The sequence below is a fragment of the Caretta caretta genome, chromosome 3 (genome assembly GCF_965140235.1).
Source record: "Caretta caretta isolate rCarCar2 chromosome 3, rCarCar1.hap1, whole genome shotgun sequence".
Lineage (NCBI taxonomy): Eukaryota > Metazoa > Chordata > Testudines > Cheloniidae > Caretta > Caretta caretta.
This window is the reverse complement of record NC_134208.1, coordinates 62,497,024-62,519,940: the sequence shown is the minus strand read 5'-3', so window position 1 is coordinate 62,519,940 and position 22,917 is coordinate 62,497,024. Positions and strand designations below refer to the sequence as shown.

At 39.6% G+C, this 22,917-nt stretch overlaps 1 protein-coding gene across 4 annotated transcripts in view; it reads left to right on the top strand.

Moving 5' to 3' along the window:
- PHIP (PHIP subunit of CUL4-Ring ligase complex) overlaps positions 1 to 22,917 on the top strand; it is a 309,729-nt gene that overhangs the window by 153,778 nt on the left and 133,034 nt on the right. For all 4 annotated transcript variants that reach the window (XM_048845170.2, XM_048845168.2, XM_048845171.2 and 1 more), the window contains 4 exons: positions 7,826 to 7,954; positions 11,505 to 11,730; positions 18,701 to 18,838; positions 20,950 to 21,133. In XM_048845170.2, the coding sequence (XP_048701127.2) occupies positions 7,826 to 7,954; positions 11,505 to 11,730; positions 18,701 to 18,838; positions 20,950 to 21,133 (677 nt within the window). The remainder of the gene's footprint in view (positions 1 to 7,825; positions 7,955 to 11,504; positions 11,731 to 18,700; positions 18,839 to 20,949; positions 21,134 to 22,917) is intronic.

Here is a 22,917-nt window from a genome sequence, read left to right as displayed (position 1 = left end):
TTATATAAATAAGCATTGTTTCATAGGAAACATTGCATAAATCAAATAATGCTGCATGTTTGATTCTATATACCAAAAGACAAATATCAGTTCTGTATTTTTTAAGTCTAAGTTTAATGGCATAAACATGAATATATTGATAGATTCATGTATAAAGAAAAGTAATAGAAAATACAAAATGCTTGTGACATGCCTCAGTTAATTTTGCTCTGTACATCTTAATGTTTTCATCCTCGCACTTAAGTGTTATAAGGGCCCGATCCTGTAAATGAGATTCATACTGGCTCAGACCTCTCCATCCTAATGGAACCTCATTGGCTTCTTCTTTACTTTACATTGCATTGCAAGATCAAGGCCTGCATTTGCTATTAAAGTTACATTAATGTAATGTTCAATTCTGTTTTTCTAGTTTATTTTGAGGGGAAAAAATCTAGAGCTCTTGGTCCTGAGGAACTTTGAAGGTCCTTAAATTTGAGCTGTTAAACGTGCAGACTTTACAAACGTAGTTACCTTTGCTAGTGGTGCTTGTGAGCATCTCATTTTTGCCTTTCAGTGATTATAAATTCTACAACAAGGAAGATGCTGCAGAGATTGTACCCTCCTCAGACAGGAATCCAACTTTGCAAGAGCATAAAGATTTCAATAGAAAATCTTTCTATGCTGAAATATGTCCATTAGTGTTGTCACTATCGGCATCAACAAATGTTATTGCTGTTTTTGCACAGCACTGGGTGTTTAATCACTTTATTTCTACTATCTTTCCAAATATTGCAAAGAGGCTAATACTAATTGTGGACTGGCATCTTTTTAACTATGGACTCAATTTTGATGCAGCAATATTTTTTTAGTTGAAATGTAAAATTAAACTAACTCAGCTATGTTAAAGGACTTTTGACTTCTAAACATAACTGAAAATCAGTCAGAAAATTAAGGGAAATAAAAAGTGGCAGTAGTTTATTCATACAACTTTTAGCCACACATTATAGGTAATATACCCTCCTTCCCCAGTCACGGCTCTTCTTTTGCAGAGAGGACCGCAATATTTTATAATGTATTCCAAATCTCCTTTTTAAAGTTATAGTCTAATGACAGTAGCTACATTTCAAGCAGGTAAATTTAGGACACTCAAATAAAAGGTGTAGACATGTGTTAACTGTATTGCTGTGGTAGTACTATCTGGATATTCCTTAAGTACTGTGTGACAGTAACGGAAAGATTTACTGCAGTAGGAGGCCCTCTTCTGGAAAAGATAAAAGGTTCCTCAGCATGCATTTTCACTCTTCTGTGAGGAATAGAATCTGTGCGCATAATAAGTAGTTCCCTCTAAAGTTCAGATTAAAGTAAAGGCAGTGGAAGGGTCTAGTGTAGTGAAGAGGGCAGTGACAGTAGGGACTCCAGGGTGACAGTGACTCCAACTTATTTCCTTTCCAGAATGCTGGTGGAGATGGTATTTGTTAGAATATGTCTGTGGAGTGAAAAATATAATTAAATTTTTGTTATATAATTGACAGAATAAAACTTGATTGTGCAGATCCTTATATTTTAATTTATCTTCTTTCATGGTCAGCCTTGAAAAAGATTAGACTTCAGCTTTTTTGAATATGGTGTAGTAAAGAAAAAATATGAATTCTTTTGGTTCTTAGTTTGCTTTTTCTAGGATAAATTCTGTTACCAGACTCAAAAGTGGTAAAATACTTTCTGAGGCCAGGAGAAACAAATACAAAAAAACAGATCTGACACTGTTTTGAGCGGCTTTTTTAATAAAATGAGTACTTATTAAAGTGAGACTGGAGAACACTGATTGGATGGTAAACTGATATTATTGTTCTCTGGAAAACTGCCCCATTTTAGATATGTAACTGCCATATTGTTTTATGCCTCTCTGTAGTTGAGGTAAATAATGTCAACTGTGTTGACATCTTAAACCAATAAGGCTTGACTTTTCAGAAAAATAGGTGTCAACAGCAGGTAATTCAGTGATATGTATTTTTAAAATGAATGAATATTTTAATCAAACATTTTAATTTAAAATACAGCTGACGTTTATGGAGTATGAGAAATGCATACCACCACAAGAACTTTCAAAAGATGTGCTGAATAAAATAAATACAGCTTTCTTTTCAATTTTGATTTATATTCACTATATGAAAGTTAGTGTGGAAAAACATTTTAAACCAGCTGTTTAATTAGCTCACTGCTTGCTAGTTTTTGTAAACACGTTAATGCAAATTACTAGTTTACATCTAATTCCATACAAAAATGATGTTAAATTAATGTCAGGTTGCCAGGTCAAACAATCAAAGTCAAAATGCAGGCTAAGGTTTTCAAAAGTGGGTGTGCAAAATTTGGCTCCTACATCCATATTTAGGCAACTAAACATGTGACCTGATTCTTGAAGGTGTTGGGCTCCCAAAGTCAATGTAATTGCCTGGTAGGCAGCATTTTTGAAAATCAGGCCAAATATGTAAGTATCTATAGCTGGCTTTAGGAGCCTACCTTTAGGCACCCATTTTTGAAAATGTTACTTACAATAGTCAACAGTGAACACAAAATCTTCAGTATTTCCCATATACATTATCATTATGATAGCCTTTGTGTGCTCACATGCTATTTATAAAATAAAAATACATTATGCAGTTTTTTCTATGACCTTGATCACATAGCATCGTTATAGAGATTAATGCCATCTCTGTGAAAGTACTTCATATATAAAGTAAATAGAGCATACTTAACCTATTTTAGGGAAAATGCAATAACATATGGAATTATGGGCTGGTATGTGTGTAATGTTAGTTTGTTTGCAATAAAATATATATATATATATATATATATCTCACATATTAAATTATTTCAATAAATATGCTAGGATCTGTTGTACTTCAATACATCTTGCTATAATAAACAATTGGTATGTAAGACAGTTTAAATATTTAGTATCTGGAAATAAGTTTTTGTTTGCTAATAGAACGTCCGTTTTAAATTTACTTGTACTTCAATGAGAAGTATATGGATCAAAACAGTGGTGAACAAAGCTAAACTTTTGTACTCAGATTTGTACATGAATTTTAATTTTTTTAGAAATTTTATATAATACTTTGAGAAGGTGGTATCTGAAATATAAAACAGTTTGACTGTCACATGGAAAATACAATTAGCCACACCCCAATGATCAAAAGGATACTGTTAATATAATATCTAGTCAGTGTGTGAGGAAAAAATGAGATAAGTGGTGAAGATACTACTCCTGTCCCTGGGCATCCCAAATTAATTTTTGAAGGTCTAAAATCTTCATGTAGTTTTTTTAATGACATTTATCTCCCCTTTTGTTCTGTTAAAAATCCACATACTCAGGACTAAGTATGATGCAGTTTCTATAGCAAAACAAATGAAACTGTACAAAAAGAAAACAAACTGGAAAAAATACATGATCAGTTAAAGTACTATAATTGTAACAATAGGATGGAAAAATTCCAGACAGCGTAATTGTTAACGGTGTCCTTTTATACATTTTTAAAAATGTTTTTTAAATTAGAGTCCTTTCTATGTCATAGGATGTCCCTTTGGTCTTGTATTTTGAATGGAGGTAATTAGGAGTGCTCAACTTAAATACATCTGTTCAGTGCCCCTAAATGCACACACCAGCACCTAGAGGAAATGCACCATTTACTTTCATAGGTTGTGTGATGGTTTTAATGCAGTTTTAAGTTTCAGTTTGTATCATTCTCCACCTCCTTGACTCCTCTTCCCCTTTTTTAATACTTAGAGTCAGATAAAATTTTTAAACCCCCACCCATATAAGATTAAGAATTTAAACATAAAAGTGAAGAAATTCAAACATTTTCTCAAAATTTCGTGAACTTGGTTGAACACATTAGATATATATTAGACATTAATTAACTGCATAAACAGCAACTGGCAATTTGCAAAATGTGGCCAAACTATGGATCTTATGGAAAACTTTTAATACTTGAATTTGGACTTCTTGATCTCTGCATGATATTTACATTTCAGAAAAAATTTCAGTTACATTTGCAGATGTTGTCCCTGATCATGCAACTGGAACTACATAGGTGGACCCCTGCTCCCACACAGAACCCCCATGAAGTCAGTGGGGCTCTACACAGGAGTAAGGTTCTGCCTGCACAGATGCAGTTGCAGAGTCATGGCTTTTGGGTGGATCTTTTCTCCCTCTTCCTTTTTCTTGTTACACCATTCAGAACAAAAGATTGGGAATTGACTTGGAGGTATTCTCCTTTATGGAATGTGATAAAAGTGGTTCTGATAAAGCTGGTTCTGTTCAGTCATTTTCTCCTGGATGAATTAAAAAAAAATTACTCTGTTTAAAAATGATTATTTAAGAATTGTCTGACCCTTATTTTGCTTAGAAGAATCTACTTTGTCAGTGTTCTAACATCCACTAATTCAAATTAAATGGGTTTCTTCCTGGAAATTGTCAATCAAGCAGGGGCTGCCAGTTGCACTTGAGAATTTCTTCACTCTCGTTGTCCTTCAAGGAATCTGTTGTGGTTTCCAATCTTTCCTTATCCTTAGCAGCAACTGGACACTGCTGTATCACTGTACAAAAAATAGAAGTGAAGAGCACAGATGCATCCTTTCATCCCCTTATAGTATTATGCTGTTCTATCTATCTCCAGAAGTCCATCCATAGAACTGGAGATATACCAGGCAACTTCACCTTTTTTGCAAAAACTCTGTTCCTTTAACAATCCTCTCAACATGACTCCTGGACTTTTAATGTTTCACTCTAGTATATCCTGTTTAATCTGATAAATTCTGTAGTTTCTCCAGCATCATCACTCTTATTTAATGCCTTTTGTTAATTAGGCATACCTTTTAATGGGAAGTCTATCCACTACCTGTTCTACTGAATTGTTCACTTGGATCTTTTCCTCTTTGCCTAGTAGCATTGATGATAAACTCTGAGAAGAATATTCTGAGCCGATGTGCAACACATCAACCATTATCAGTCACAGAGATTTGAGTCCTTTTTAGAAGAAAGGTTGCAAAAAATCTGAGTCCAGCTGGGACATCTCAGTGAGATTCTATATGCTACTTATTTATGTCATATCTGAAGTGGTTCCTGTGGACCAAACTTTATGGGAGCTCACGCCAGTTGTTATCCGGACGCTTTATACTGGGGCTTTAGAAAGCAAGGTTTTCTTTTCTCCACATGTTGGGGTCACTTTTGTGGTAGTTGCACCATAACTAAATTTTTCCTGGATTCTGTAGTCTAGGATCACACTGGACTGTTGTGACTTTGGATGCAGGTTTTGAAGTGCAGAATGACTTGGGATAAAGGTTTCAAAGAGAAACTGTGTTTTTCATCATTCCGGAACAGGGTGGTCCTTCTTATCCTGGTTTTAAGTTTCAGGAAGTTACTCCTCAATCAACTGTGTAAGTGGATAAAGGCAGACATTCCTTTGTTGCTTTTAGAAACAGACAAGGGATCATGATGAGCAAGACTCTCCTAACGGCAGTCGTAACAACACTCAGTTGGCTCAAGATAAAGCTAAAGCTGCACTTGAAAAACTTATATTGATTAAACTGACTAGCTGAGAAGATGTGTCACATCCCAAAAAAATGGTGTTTGAATATCTTGCCATTAAAAGATCACATCCAAGCCTGAGGCCTCTCCTCTGTGGATCTGTTCATCTCTGAGAAGAACTGCAGCTTTCCTAAATATTACAGATGATATCCAGGCTAGCGAGCAAGCTTATTTTCAGTTATGTTTTCCTTCCCCATTTCTTTCATCTCTTTGCCTCCTTTCCTTCACTTCAGCTTTTGTTAGGATCCTAGCAAACAGTTCAGACAAGACTGTAGTAACGTACAAATGGCCCAGGAAATGGCGTTTAATTGGTGCAATCAGATTAAGTGATGGTTCTCATAAACCTCCAAACTCACAGTTCACCAAACCTGACTTAGATGCAGGTCAGCCACAGTAGTCCAGAAAGAAGAGTATTGTATTTTCTTTGGGGGGGAGGGGGGAGGCTTGTAAGCAAAGCATTTTGAATAAATTATGCTGGCTAAAGACTGTCCTGGAAACTCATTCAGGACAAACCTGGCCACATCTAGAGACTAAGCACTGGTACATATTGATCACCGGAGAAGCTGAGCATCTACAAGATAGGATCAGTGTTCTTTTTGTGGTGCATCCAGAAAAGAATGTCTTCAGCTATTGTATTCTATTCTATAACTTTTGTAAGAGTTTCTTGAGAAGAATCCATCCAAGCTATTTTTCTACTAGAGTGGAAAACCTTAATCTAAGATTTCCTCTGAATTTCACCAGAGCCAAAAAATAATTCTGCCCAGTTACTGCCTTTCTCCAACAAGAAAAAATCTTTAATGTGTTAGGCTGTAGGAGGACCCTGGAGTTGTATTTAAGGACTCTGCAAGGCTTATTTTTGTGCAGAAGTTACCTGCCTACTTTACCGGAATCATGACTTCCTCATCGAAGAAAAAGGTGAGCCTCCTCAAAAGATATCAGTAAAGCTGACTGCTTTGTTGCATCTACACATTCACTAAGCTTAAATTAATTCTGCCTTCCTCAGTCAATTTGATGTTAGGATGGCTCTCTTGAAGGACTAATCTGTTTTATTTTCTGTCTTTTCTGTGGGATACTTCTATTAAGAGCCCTTTCATTGTGGAATAGCAAATGCCAAAAACAGAGAACATAATAACGTAATTGTTTTCTGTGTTCCATTTTACTAATCCAGAAACCTGCCTCACTTTTCTTTGAAACCTCTGTAGTGAGAGGGAGTGTAAACTAGTGATTTAAAGGGACTGGGAGTAAATAAGAGGTTTTGCCACTGATATATGTGACCCTGTGCCTTAGCTTCCTAATTGGTAATATGGATATATTAGTGCGTACCTTATAGGAATTTTGAGGCTTACTTCAGTAATGTTTGTAAAACACATTGATAGCCTTTGTTGGAAGGTACTGTGGAAGTGCAAATTATTATTGTGTGGAGTGAATTCCCTTTTTTTTTTGTAAGTTTACAGGCCTGCCATGGTTAAGGAAAGAATTTTTTTGTGTCTTTAAAAGACAATGCAAAAAGTTCTTGACTGGGGAGTGTAGAAAGGGACTATCTGAAGAGGTGCTAAAGACATGAAAACTCAGCGTGGTGATTGGTCACCTCTGCTTGATTGACAGGTTTCAGGGAAAAACAAAAACCCATTTGTTCTGGCTTAATGGAACTGGAGAACAGAAAATGAGTATCAGGTAAAAATTACTTTTTTAAAATCTTTGCAGTTCTCCTTTTAAAAACTGGAGTTAAGACCACACAAATCTAAATTCTCCAAAAAAAATATGGGTAGGAATTTTAGAAGAAGGCAATATATGGGTTGATTTATTCAGTGCATATCCTAGTTGATAAGTGGTGAAATCACAAAAATACCATTGCAGTTGATGCTGATTGACAAATTTAACAGGCAGAAGATAGAATCAGTATAGCGACTGAAACCCTGAACTGGATGCAGCTCTTTGTTTAATTTATCATCAGGACATCAAGGGGGAAGGTTTTGTTGTCTCTTCCTGTATTGTGCTTGCTCTGCGATTAAAGTCAGTCAGTTTCTACTGCTATTAATCTGGCATATTTCATGAGTACTACAGCAAAATTCACTGATAGGTAAATGGCTAAAAAGTAAAAGACATACTGGGTCTGTCATCTAACAGTATGCTGTCTTTGGATGTTTTATGTACATTTCAGCATCACAGTGTTGAGACTGTAATTAGTATGATATGTCTCCCTAGTTTTTGATTATCGTTCTTTTGTTTGTTGGGGTTTTTTGCCTTAATGTATTTCAGATTGAAGGACAAGGACATGGGGCAGTTTTTGACTGCAAGTGTTCTCCTGATGGCCAGCATTTTGCATGTACAGACTCTCACGGGCACCTTCTCATTTTTGGCTTTGGCTCCAGTAGCAAATATGATAAGGTACAGTGCAAGGCATAAATCAAAATATCCTTTTCACTGTTTAAGTAAAAGTGTTTGTGCATGCATTTTGTTGGAAAAAAACATTGATGTCGAATTTATTTCACAGCTTTTAAAGCTTTTTGTCTTTTCAGTCATGTAAGGTATAGCTTTTATATTTGTATTGTTAGATTCCATTCTCCTTCCCTTTATTTTCTGTCTTTTTTTCCAGCTCATACAATATGGTATGTTTCTATAAGTTGCTGCTGCTTTCTACCTCCTGTTCAGCTGCAATCACTCCAAGTTTCCCTGCTTAAAACAAAAGGAGTAGAAATACCTCTAATAACAAAAATAGATTGAAATGCAGAGTACTTGTTAAGTAGGTGACATTAATTTACTACAGTGAAATTCGTTCTAGATTTAACCCTGGCTTTCAGACATAATTTTGCAGGTCCCTGATTAATTCTAATTAATTAAAATCAATCTTTTTAAAAGATTGTCAAGGTTCCTCCCCCACTCTGAACGCTAGGGTACAGATGTGGGGACCTGCATGAAAACCTCCTAAGCTTATCTTTACCAGCTTAGGTCGAAAACTTCCCCAAGGTACAAAATATTCCACCCTTTGTCCTTGGATTGGCCGCTACCACCACCAAACAAATACTGGTTACTGGGGAAGAGCTGTTTGGAAATGTCTTTCCCCCCAAAATACTTCCCAAAACCTTGCACCCCACTTCCTGGACAAGGTTTGATAAAAAGTCTCACCAATTTGCCTAGGTGACCACAGACCCAAACCCTTGGACCTGAGAACAATGAAAAAGCATTCAGTTCTCTTGCAAGAAGACTTTTAATAGAAATAGGAGTAAATAGAAGTAAAGAAATCCCCTCTGTAAAATCAGGATGGTAGATACCTTACAGGTTAATTAGATTCAAAACATAGAGAATCCCTCTAGGCAAAACCTTAAGTTACAAAAAAGATACACAGACAGAAATAGTTATTCTATTCAGCACAGTTCTTTTCTCAGCCATTTAAAGAAATCATAATCTAACACATACCTAGCTAGATTATGTTAGGGGGCTTATTCCTTCACGCACTTACTTCCCTGGTCCTTCTCGCATGAACAGAGAGCAACAATACCCGAAGTCCAAAGGTGCAAACAATTCGATGTTTATTGGGGTGAACTTCCAGCAAGCATGATTCCAGTTTCCTTCCTTAGTGTCCCCCTTCCCAGCTCTGACACCACAGAGCCTTACACCTGTGTGCCTGTTCCCATTCTTGCCCTTAGCCAAACATGATTCCAGTTTCCCCATCCCCATTCCTTGTTCCCATTTCCCCCTTTAGCAAAACATTATTCCAATTTCCTTACCCCCATTCCCTGTTCCCATTTCCCCCCCATCCACACACCTACCCCTCCACTTCCTGATTGACTGCAGACTATGTAGTAAAACTTGAGTTCTGCTTTGCTATACCTTAACCAATCATTTTCCTGAAATTTAACTAACCAATCCTAACATATTGTAACATGATTATGTAACCAGTTATATCCCACCACTTTAATTAGTTACACCCAGCAAAATTAATTATACAGCAGACAGAAACAATCACAGAACCAGACAGAGATTATACAGACAAACAATAGCAAAGTGGGAACTATAATGACAAAACAATACAGAAGTGAGGATTTCACATCCCAGCTATTGATAAGTGAATTCTTGCCAGACAGGATGCTATCAAACTAAGTTTCCTTTTACATTTAATAGGCACTTCCCTTTCTCTGGAGGTGATAGGCACTATCAGGACAGGACTGTATTCCTAACAGCCCAATAGCACCTTCTTTCAATGTGACTAGTTTGGAATGTGAGGATGTGACCATTCACTTCCCAGTTTATGGCTGCCTCTGTTGCTTAGCCAAAGGCCTTAGCCTAAGAACAGGGCCTCAGACTGTCACAGTAAGAGAAGGCCCTTACACCGGCAGACAGTGATTTTGATTCTTTCTTTTGTACCTCTATAACTAGCCAAGTGATAAGAATACACCTAAATTCTTAGAGTATAGGCCTTTACAGACAGACCTGAATATCTATATCCTAACAGATTACTTACTAAAAGTTCTAAGACTCCATTCCTGGTCTGTCTCTGGCAAAAGCAGCATATAGACAGACAGAGACCCTTTGTTTCTCTCCCTCCTCCCAGCTTTTGAAAGTATCTTGTCTCCTCATTGGTCATTTTGGTCAGGTGCCAGCGAGGTTACCTTTAGCTTCTTAACCCTTTACAGGTGAGAGGAGTTTTCCTCTGGCCAGGAGGGATTTTAAAGGGGTTTACCCTTCCCTTTATATTTATGACGAAGATATTTTTGGATTATCACATTTATGGCTCTCCGTGTTTATATCGCTTGCTCCGGAAGTTATTTGGAGACAGATTCATTCTGTAAATTCATACTGTGGGGGCATCCCCCTAGGGGGTGTTGAGGACCAGTTGGGGCGGGGGGACACAGCAGGGCCTGAGCCAACTCCCACGGGGGGTGGGGAAGGAGCACGCACCATGCTTCTAGCCATGTTTCGCCCCCAGACCAGCTCCACTCCCAGCCTTGCTCCTCCCCCAACCCCATTCATCTCCCAGATCTGTTGTGCCTCCAGGCCAGATCCACCCCCATCCCACTCCACTCCTAACCCTGCTTCGCCTCCCGTTCCACTCAGCCCCCTCTTCTGCTCCCACCTCAGCTCTGTCCTCATTCCCTCTCTGCCCCCAGACCAGCTCTGCCTCTGGCCCCAGCTCCTCTCCCATCCCCAGCTCTGCCTCAGCACAAGCTCTGCTGCTGAGGAAGCCTTGGCTGTACAACAATGGAAGGGGGAGTTAATGGGGAGGGGGGTTGGCGTGGCTGGAGAAGTTTGTGCACCACTGCTGTAAATGTACTGTATGTTATATTAATATAATTTTAAGTAGGGTAGGTTCATTTTGGTGATCCTAGATACTTCCTTATGCTTATACAGGCTCCCAGTAATGCTATATTGGCATTAAAACTTGACTCTAATATGGTGGAAATCAGTGTTTGTTTAATTACTTTTATAACAGACTTTTGGAAGTATCTGCTGTAATAGATAAAGATTTTTAAAATTTAGTTGTGTGTATTAACAGATAGTGCTAACAAAATATTAATACTAAAATGATATAAATGATTTCATGCTTATTTCCATTTCACCCCATATCTCCTAAAAATGCAGTAACATAACTGTAATAGTCAGATGTACAATACATCAGAGTTTGTAAATTACTTAACCCAAGCACAGTTGCTTTCTGCCAAGCAACTGTGTTTTTAGGGGGTAGTTATGGGTTTTATTCCCCAGTACAGTACAAAAATAACTATTAGATAGGAAAAACATTAGCCCATTATATACTTCTCTGGAAAGGAGGTAAAGTAGCTCATCTATGACCACCTCATTTTTACATAAGTGTCCATCAGTACAAATCACTTATTTGCTAGGAAAAGACATTAAATACTTACTGCAGACATATTTCTTTGAATGTTTCTGTTTTTAATCGGTTGCTTGTAATTAATCAAAAATTGGCTTTACGTTACAGATAGCAGATCAGATGTTCTTTCACAGTGATTATCGACCTCTTATCCGGGATGCCAACAACTTTGTCTTAGATGAACAGACACAGCAGGCTCCACATCTCATGCCTCCCCCTTTTTTGGTTGATGTTGATGGCAACCCTCATCCATCAAGATACCAGAGATTAGTTCCAGGTCGTGAGAACTGCAGGGATGAGCAGCTTATTCCACAAATGGGGGTGACTTCCTCAGGTACATAGAACTTAGGTCCGGTATGCTATAGTGTACATAGGCTTGAATATTAAATTCATCAGATGGAAAGTATAGTGCAGTGGTTCGTGTGTAGTCTAATACAATTGGAGTTAATAGGACTCTAGAATATTGCCACTATGTTTATCAGATTAATTAAGAAAAACCCTTTTTTGTGTGTAATAAATCTTTATCTTAACTGGCAGCTAACAAGAAGAGCAGCAATGATGAGAGAAGATGTGATTTTGGCTTTGAGGGGAACTGCCTCTCGGAGCTGGGAGCCTAAACTTATATTCAGTTGAGGAGAGAAATATCAGATGAGATTAGGGATTTGACTTGCTTAGGAAAACGTCAGATGGAAGCAAGGAAACACCAGCTAGACATTCAGTAAAACTAATTCTTGATCTAGCATAACTGCTACGTGCCATAATTGAAATGCATGTTTCTAAAAATTAAGAGGGTAATTTGCAGTGCTGATCTTGTACAATTTAGTAGGAGCCCCATTGGAATACAGTTTTTTTTTCCCCCCTGAGTGATTGTCTATACAGATTCCACTGTTGGTGCACATGCATGTGACTCTTTTTAACTAGCAGTGTCAGTGTCCAATGGACTCTCACCAGCACCTGCAGCATGCCCTCCTCAACACCCCTCCTTCCCCAGATAAATTTGATGGAATAAAAGGTGTGGAACAGGCTAAACTGCCACTCACTTCCTTTTTGCCACCTGTGGCTGTGATCCAGTGCCATTTGCAGTGTTAACATCTCCAGCACTGTGCAAATTAGATCTTTAGGTTTACAATTAATGGTATTGTTTAATGTAGTTTAGTGTTAGCTAGTTCAGTTAAGTTTCCTTTGCCGGTGGCTTTAAACAAATAATCAAAAAGACAATATTCCTTTTTTCATAGTTTAGCCCACTATGTTTCCTTTCGTCTCGGTAGCCCCCAACACATGCACACTTGTACAGGGGTACTAAGAATATGGCAGACACCAAGTCACCAGGGTTTAAGACCTGTTCCTTATGTGACATCACTATGCCCATTAATGATGGGCATTCTCAATGCCTCATCTGTCTCTGAGAGACACATTTTGGAACATTTTTCCACGGGCCATTCCTTCTCGAATCTCACCCAGAAGGCGAGGGAGGCCTATACAAGCTTGCTCAGGCTCTGGGAGATCAGAGAAGCGTCAGCAGGCAGGTCAGTTTGTTATTGCTAGTGCCCTGCTGAGCCATGATTCCACTCCATGCTCCCAGGCTGATGCTGCTCACATGCCTTGTTTGTCTGCCACTGCAGGGTCAAGAAGGTGCATCTCTCCAGTGAAGAAACTAGGTGTAGGTTACATTCACCAATGCTGAGCAGGAGACCCAAGGGCCACATTTCTTCTTGGCCGTCTTCTCTTAAGGGCCATAAAACTGAGTCTGGTTCTGGTACTTTGATATTGTAGACGAAGGCTGCATCAGTTCCTCCAGAATCTAATGACTGAGTTGCCCTGAGTACAGAACCTTGGCATTGAGCTTGGTACATTGAGCTTCAGTGGAGAGTGGTTCACTGACTGCAGAAGTATCAGCCACCAACATCTGAGACTACAGCACTGGATACTTCAGTGCTCTCCAGCTCAGCACTGAAGCAGTTCACAGTACTGAATGACTTTTCCATTGAATGTAGATTGAGACATTATTGCTAACTCCTCAGCTGCCATGTCTTTCCAGAGGTGTCTCATTGGTACCAATGTCTTAAATAAGATACACCAGACAGGATCCTCCCCTAGAGGAGGTTTGCTCCTGCTCTTCCTCATCAGCAGAGATTCTTCCCTACTGATGGCCCATTACTCCCATAGATGGCATAGTGAGACTCTGGAGCTTAGTGTGTTAGAGGAACTAGAAGATGATCAAGGTTGCATTGGGAACATCCCAGTGGGTATCCCCACTTTGTCCTGTCCCCCATGATACCCATACCAATCATCGCTGTGTTGGTCCCCCTGGGATATGAATCCTTATTTCAGGAAATCAGCATTCTTCTTCTCTGTATCGAGGGACGGATCTCTCTCAGCCAGGAAGGAGAGTCATTCTCCCCAAACTTCTCAGCAGATCCAACCACAACTACTAGAAGGTTAGAGGGAGAATGAGGGGATGACCTTCACTCTGCTGAGCAGAAGTACCCACCTATTCTTCTTCCCCAGATAAGCCTGTCAACCCTCCAACTACAGCCTCAATGGATCAGTTTAAGATCTTTCAAGAGCTAAAGATAAGGATGATAGAAACAGTAGACATTCCTTTAGAGGTTATCCAGGAACAAAAGCATTAAATTCTGAATATCAGGAAGACCAATTATGCCTACAAATTATGCTTAGTTGAACCTGCCAAGTCAATTTGACATATGCTTACATCAGTACCATCCAGCTCCAAGAGATTTGTTGGAAGGTAGAAGGTCCATGCCAAGGGGTTTGAGTTCTTTTACTGTCATCCTGCACCTGGTTCTCTGGTGGTGCAAGCTGTCCAAGAGAGGACAAAAACATCATGGTTCTCCAAAGTCCACACCTTATGGAAAGGACCCTAAAAACCTTGACTTTTTTGATCAAAAGGGCTATTCATTAGCCAGTCTGCAAATGAGGGTAGCAAACTACCAAGTACTGCTCTCAAGTACAATTTTTTTTTTAATTGGGACAAGCTTTCAATGTTGTAGACAAACTATCCAACAGGCATCAGGAGGAGATGAAATCCCTCATGGCCCAGGGCTAGCTGACTGCCAGAGCCTCACTTTAGTCTGTGATTGGATTTCCTGACTCAGCAGGAAGAACAATAGCCACTGCAGTTACCATGAGGAGATACTTTATGGGGTCAGGCATTTGGAATTCAAAGGGAGGTCCAGGTAACAGTTGAGATCCTACCACTTGAGGGCAGATAGCCACTGAGGAGCTCTCATTTGAGAGCATTAATGTGTTTAATAGTGGCACACATGAAACATTCCATGCCCTGAAAGATTCCAGGGCAACCTTGCACTCCTTGGGACTCTGTCTTCTCTCTGAAGAGAGAGCAGCAGAGACCGTGGTCTCCATCCCGATGATATCCGCATCATTGGAGACTCCAAGGGAGAGGCAGAGATTTCACCAGAGGTGATTCTGCCTTCCCCTCAACTGCCTCCCAGTCTGGGGCTCCAAATACACAATAAATTTGATGCCATTGACATCTTGATTGTTCCACCACAAAACTCTTTCTATTCAACTTGCCCCTCTCCCCATTTGGTAACCACTTGTTTTATTTTCAAGAATTGAGCTGGGATAACATTGGATAGGTGGGCCCCTGGGTTAATAAACAAGGGTATCGATTCCAGTTTCAGTCTCCTTCAATGTCCTCCCCCTTTTCAGGGGTCCTTTCATGAGAGACATTTGAAGTAAGAGAGAGACCCCTTTTTACAAGTGGGAGCAATGGAGGAAGTGCCCTTAGAATTCAGGGACAAGAGTGTTTTGTTCCCACTACTACTTAATCCCAAAGAAGAAATGGAGTTGGAGACCCATCCTCAATCTTTGATGTCTCAACACCTTCATCCATCATTTCAAATTCCTCATGGTGACCCTGACTTCTGTAATCAATTTTTTTTTTTTTTTTGGATCCTGTGGACTGGTTCATAGCTCTTGATTTGCAAGACACACATTTTCACATTTTGATACACCCAGTACACAGAAAGTACCTGAGATTCCTGTTAGGAACATCATACTCCCAATACAGAGTCCTACCCTTTGGCCACGCCACAACTCCCTGGGTCTTTACTCAAGTTCTGGCTGTAGTGGCAGCTAATCTTAAGGAGGCAGAATTCAGGTAGATCCCTATCTAGATAATTAGCTAGTTCGAGGAAGATCTCCACAGCAAGTTACTGGTTAACTTCATGTAATTCTAAAATTATTTGCTTCACTAGGACTCAGAATCCATATTGACTCTAACTCAGAGCATAGAATTCATAGGGGTAGTGTTAAACTGCAGGTCAGTGAGGGCATATCTTCCTCAATAGAGATTTTGGAGAATAATGGACTTCCTCATTCAACTTCAAACCCACAAAAGAACACTGGTGAGGATGTGCCTGCGGCTCATGGGACATATGACTGCATACACTTACGTTACACAGCATGCCAGACTTCACCTTAGAAGTGGCAAGGGTGGATTAAATCAGTATATTTACTAAACAGGCATAGCATGGATTTGGTGATCACAGTCCCACAGGAAATCCTTGTTAAACTGATGGATAGAACCATTTAGGGTGACCAGATGTCCTGATTTTATAGGGACAGTCCTGATATTTGGTGCTTTGTCTTTTTTGGCACCTGTTACCCCCTAGAACCATTTCAGGCGTGCAACAGAGTTTCTTCCTCCATGCCTTTACTTATAAAGGTTCTGGTAAAAGATGCCTCTAGTCTGGGTTTGTGCTGGTGCATCTTGAGCAGCTGAAAATTCAGGGGGCTACAGTTCCTCAGCAGGCCTGTATACACATAAAAATTTTAGGTCTCCAAGTCATACACCTGACATGTAAGGCTTTCTTACCTCTTCTGCAGTGCTCAGCAATCCAAGTACTGGCAGACAACCAGTGTTGCATAGACAACCTGTGTTATATAGTGTTGCACTATATAAACAGATAAGTGTGAGAGAGATTCTCTCCACTCTGCTAAAAAGCTGTACATCTATGGGAATGGTGCATCCGATATCGCTCCACCTGCCCAGTCTCCAGAACACCCTAGCAGCTCACCTGGAATTATTCTGAAAACTGAGTGGCCTCAAATACTCAATCCTGCTGAGCGTTTGCAGATGGGGACTCTCAAAAGTGCACTTGTTTGCAACATGTCACAACAAGTGTTGGATGCTTTGCACCAGAGGGAATACGAGGCCAGGCTCCCTAACAGATGTGTTCTTCATCCAGTGTACACTGGGATTAATGTATGCTTTTCCCCAGTACCCTTGATACCAAGGGTTCTGAAGAAACTGAGACCATATGCTGGTCAGATCCTCATGATAGGCTCAGCATGGCCCAAGAGTTCTCCAAGTCTGAATACATCAGCACAGATGTCTTACCAACTCTGCCTGACATAATCACTCAGATTCTGAACCTGGACCCAGCATCACTACACCTGACAGGCTGGATGGTATGCAAAGAGATAAGCTGTTCAGCTGAGATTCAGAACATTTTGCTTTAAAGCAAGGAGCCTTTGACCAGACTGACATACAAGGCCAAATGGAAGAGATTTTTTCTGAGCATGTCCGCACTGGCTTTCACCACTGACCGCTCCAATTCCAGCAATAGTGGAGTATTTGTTAGCCTGGAGACCAGCCTGAACTTTCTGTCACTTCAGTAAGAGTCCATTTAGCAGCAGTATCTGCAAATTATTGTCCTATCCCAGGTGACAACATGTTTTTTTCACACACAGTGGCAAAATTATTGAAAATACATATTTATGTTTTCCACCTAGTTACAATACCCCCTTCTCCCTGGAATCTTAATATGGTACTAGTTGGATTTATTGGGGCTCCCCTTTCACCCTTGCCACCTCCTACTTTTCTCACCTGTCAGTGACAACAGCTTTCAGTGATCCTTAAGTAATCTAGGCGAGCAGGGGAAATTTGGACACTCATGACTGGTCCCCATATGCAGTATTTCACAATGACACGATTACCCTTAGACTTCACCTGAAGTTCCTGCCTAAAATGATTTCAGAATCCCATATAAATTAGTTCACTTACCTTCTGGTTTTCTTTTCCAAGCTTCATATTAATCCAGGGGAAGTGAAGCTTTACACAATAGCCATAGTGAGAGATTTATCTTATTAGATAGGACAAGATCTTTAAAGAGCACATCTAGGCTATTTGTAGCTTTTGCAGACAGACTCAGAGGGCAACCTATATCCACATGGATCTCCGATTGCATAATGACATATCATCTAGCTCAAAAGATCATATTAGAACTTTATTTCACTATGGCTCAAGCAGCCTTTATTGACTGTTTGGCTAATATTCCCTCTGAGATATGTAAAGTAGCTACATGGATCTCAGTCCACACACTTACCACTCACTATTCCCTAGTGTAAGCTGCCAGATCAGATGCTAATTTTCAGTAGGGCTATTCCGCTATCCTAATTCAAGTAGGACTCCTTTTATCCATCTCCAAGCAATTAAACAATTGTTTGTTAGTCCCCAAGAGTGAAATCTGTGTGGACAGTCACTTGAAGAAAGAATGATTACTTTCCCTCTAGTATCCGGTTCTTTAAAATATGTTGTCCACGTAAATTCCACAACCTGTCCTCCATCCCCCACTAATTCACAATCCTGTTCCTGTGGCTTTCTGTATTGGTGGATAAGCCCCCTCCACCCTTTATGCTTTCAGCTGGGGAGGCTTGGTGTGCTCCAGGGCTCCCAGGGTGCACGTGTGGCCCTAATGGATGCTACAAGTCAAAAAGGATCTGATCAAGGGTGCATGTGCGCCACAAGTGGAATCTGTGTGGATATGACATATTGAAGAACCATAGTTTCTGTAGAGTAAGTAATCATTCTTTTTGTGTTTGTCCAAGAAATGTTTACTACTGATTAAGCTGTGGCCTTAATCAAATACATAATTAAACTCCAATACTAAATGGAAACTACTATAATTGAATGCAGTTAGACTACAAAATGTTATGCTTTGCTGATAATAGTTCTGTAACAAGATATTTACTTTTCTAAGAACTACCCAAGGTTATTTTGCATTACTTGTTGTGGCACTCATACAAGTTTGAGTATATGGTTCTGGCACTATGGAATTGACAATCTAATTAGTAGCAGGAAATCTAACAAAAAGTGGGTTAGATTTTTAAAACGAGAATGTCTGTGCTAACACTTACAAGACATGCAGTAACTTACATTGCACTTCGCAAATTTTACAGGTAGATCTTAGATAGTTTGGAATACTTGGCTTATCTTGTCAAAATGTAGTTTTGTTTCTTGCTTTTTTTCCCCACAGGATTGAACCAAGTACTGAGTCAACAAGCAAACCAGGAAGTTAGTCCATTGGACAGTATGATACAAAGACTTCAGCAAGAACAAGATCAGAGACGTTCTGGGGAGGCAGGCACCAGCAATCCTAGCCGAATAGGAAGAAGTAAACAAACTTTTTTGTTTCTTTTCAAACAATTTACAATGAGGGTATGTCTACACTGCAGTTAGGCACCCACAGCTGGCCCATGCCAGCTGACTTGGGCTCACGGGGCTCAAGCTAAGGTACTGTTTAATTGCAGTGTGGACCTTTAAGCTCAGGCTGCAGCCCACGCTCTGGGACCTTCCCACCTTGCATGCTCCTAGAGTCCAGGCTCCAGTTAAACAGCCCATTAGCACAGGGCAGATGTGGATTTTTAATTGCAATGTAGAAAGAATATGTGAAATGGAAAACAAATGGATATAATGAGATTGAGGAGGTATGAGAGTGGTGGAAAAGACAAACTTGGGGATAAATATTACTGCTGCTTTCCAGCCTTTTTATGAAATTTAATGAATTATTTAACTGAAAGGAATATAGATTGTAACTGTACAGTAGCTGTACAGCAAAGCTCAAAAAATTGTGCTGCAACCACATGATCTTTAGAAGAGAGCATTAACTTAATATTGTTGTGTAATCTGGAAACAATCTGTAATCTGGAAAAAATCTGACTGATAAAATACTGTAGGTGCCCCAAAGGATGTGGGAGATATGAGGCAGTACCTGAAAAAGGATGGCTCTGGAGCAGCTTTAGTAAGGACCTATGCAGTTAGCTTGCTGCACATCTCCTGGTAATCTGCAGGTGAATAAAAAACAGATTAAAATAGTGAAGGTAAATCTGAAGAAGGATCAAGACCCAGAACTGTCAGACCAAAGGTAGCAATATTAAAATCTTACTGGGTGGAAATTTCTGCGTGAAAGGTCCTTGAGGGGATGCCTAAGCTGTCAGCTCCTATTTGAGTGTTTGGAGTATGTATGTTTGTTTGTTTATATATTTATTTGCATATTTGTTTTGTTTCCCCTTCATATAGTATCAAAACCACTTTTATGAACTGGAAACCTAATCTCAAAGACTCCATCACTCCCCAAATTCTATGAATGTCACAATGGATCTGATTTTTTGAGGGTATTAGCTTTTTCACATTTCTTAAGGAGTGACTGGATACAGTAGGAGATCCAGGTTCCTCATATGTTGTGGCTGCTATGGGTAGAGAAAGAGAGGGATACTTTGGGGTATCTGTTCCCCATTCTTATACTTTTTCCTCTTCCTTGAGAATTAGCTCCTGCTGTGGTTCAAGAGACAGAAAGCGTGTGGGGATGGGAATCTCCAGCTACAGTGAACCTAGAACCTGAGATCAGTGACAAGAGCCTACTTACCGTATACACTCGTTCGTTAGCCCATTCGTTTATAAGCTGACCCCCTAAGATGGATAGGTAAAAATAGTAAAAACTATATGACCTTTTCATAAGCTGACACTACATTTCAGGGGTTGGCAAACTTTGGCTCCCGGCCCATCAGGGTAAGCCCCTGGCAGGTCGGGACGTTTTGTTTACCTGGAGCTTTCATAGACACGGAGCCCCTTGGCTCCCTGTGGCCACAGTTTGCCATTCCCAGCCAATGTGGAACTTCCCTCAGCTCCCATTGGCTGGGAATGGCGAACCGCGGCCAAAGGGAACTGAGGGGCTCCATGCCTGCAGACATTCCAGGTAAACAAAATGACAATGTATTAGATATTCAATGATTTCATAGAGTTTAAAATTATCAAATTTTGGTGTAGACCCGTTTATAAGCCAACCCCCGCTGTTTGATGTGTCATTTTTTACCAAAAATATTCAGCTTATGAATGAGTATATACGGTAATTACTGTTAGCTTAAGATAAGATATAACCCTTAATGTGCAAATGTTTTCAGAAGGTGGTTTTAAAGACCAACAGTTAACATATACTATATGGATTGAGGGATCCTACAGTAATGCTTTATCAGCTTGTCTTACATTATTCAGATCTTTATACTTTTACTGCTTGTTGCCTGTGAACTGCATTCTTGTGCAGGAGAAATGTGCCTCTGGATAATATGGACATACAGCTGCACTTGGACATTTTCAATTAATGCTTTAATTTTCTTCTGAAGCAATAGATCAAGTAATGTATGTATTAAAATTGCTACTCTTGCTCTTTGTTTTTGCAAGCCTTCCCTTAGAATTTAGATGACTACAATGACTATTTTAATTTCTCAGGCTCTGTAAGCTCTACCTCAGAAGTACATTCACCACCAAATATAGGATTAAGGCGCAGTGGCCAAATTGAGGGTGTGCGACAGATGCATAGCAACGCACCACGAAGTGAAATAGCCACTGAGCGGGACCTCGTGGCTTGGAGTCGAAGGGTTGTGGTACCTGAGCTGTCACTGGGGGTAGCCAGGTAAGAAATCTCCTCTGAAAGCTGATGGATTAATTCTCTTAAATTGTTACGTTTGAATTTGTGTCTTGTTGACATAAGGTAACTCAGCTTTGGTATGTGTATATCTTGATGGATTTATAGTTTTTATAAACTGTACTTTTAAAAATATCAACTTGCTATTTTTGCATCTTTTGGAAGAAATGGCATTTAGGTAGGAGCTGATTTGGAAAGTCGTAGTTTGGCAAATGGGGGATTAGGTTTTCATACTGTGCTGAGGGGACATAAATGCCTAGGATCAGTAGCCTACTTCATAAACACTACAACAGTATTGTTTGGCTGTTGGGAGCAATCATTTGGCTATGGCACCTTATTTTTACATCTTGATTTCTTTTTTGGTGGGGGTGGGACCCTGACCCAGTTCATCATTTTTCTGAAATGAACCCAACATCTGGGTTCATTTCAGAAAAATGAAGAACTGGCTTAGTGTCCCACTGTGACATTACCCAGAGTACAATCTGGACTGTTGAACAGCTGTCCTCTTTCAATTTTCAGCCTGCGAAAATTCTCTTTTACACTGCTTTGCTGTGAGAGCAACCACTCCTGGTCTACTTACCCACAGCCTCCATCATGTAAATTACTCCCAGCTATACTGCATGAGTGCTCTGGTCAGCCACTCTTGAATTATACTGCAGAGCAACACCAGCAAATTCATGATCCCAAACTTTCCCCCAGAAATGTGTATATTGTACTGCCAGCCCTTTCCTGGACAACACAACCTCTCATAAAGTCCATCATTTTATTTATAGAAAATTATATTCACAAATCCTGTTATCCCAAACGAAGTTTCCCAAACACTTAAATCCAAACATACAGGTTTAGATAAAACGATAAAAAAAGTTTATTAACTACAGAAGGATAGATTTTAACTGATTACAAGTAGTGAGGCATAAAAGTCAGAATTGGTTACACAGAAATAAAAGGTAAAACCCAACTAATACTTAACAACCTGAGTGAATGCAAAGCAAAAATATCTCAGCATATACTCCAGCAGTCTCACTGGTTGATTTTCTTTCAGACAGGGTCCTCTCCCTCCGTCCAAAGCTGTTTTTTTTTTTTGTTCCTCGGGTGTTGTGGCTGCTGTGGGTAGAGAGAAAGGGAGGAATAACTTGGGGCATCTGTTCCCCATTCTTACTACTTACTTTTTCTCTTCTTCGAGAATCATTTCCTGCTTGGCTTCAAGAGACAAAGTCTGTGCAGACAGGAACCTCCAGCTATTTCTTTGGCAAGATGTAAATTTCTCACGCTAACACTTTTTCCTGCCAAAGAATGGCCACTTAATTAGGTGATAGTCCAGTTGATTTCGTTGATGCCTGCCTGTGGCCTCAGTTTGCCTTTTGTCTCTGAAGAACTGGTTTGTGGCTGCTTCCCAAGATTTGGAATATGTCTAAGTAACATCAGACAGTGGAATCTTATAACTTTGCATACAATGTTGCCATACATATTTTACCAGGACAGTAATGATCAGCAAATTATGAGTTTTGAAATGATACCTTACAAGGCATAGTTTGTACAGAATTTATCATAGTCTTGAAAAAGGGGTGAACATAGTGTTACAGACTCTCACACCCACCTCTGCCAGAAAAGCGGTCAGGATGTTACAGTCTGTAGTAATTTTATTTCTGTGAATGGTAAAACTCCCGTAAGAAACAGATGTTGAGAATAAATATACTCAGGATTTTTGCCTTATTGATAAATATAAGTAAATTCTACTATATGTCATTTCACAAATAAGTGAAATCCTATAC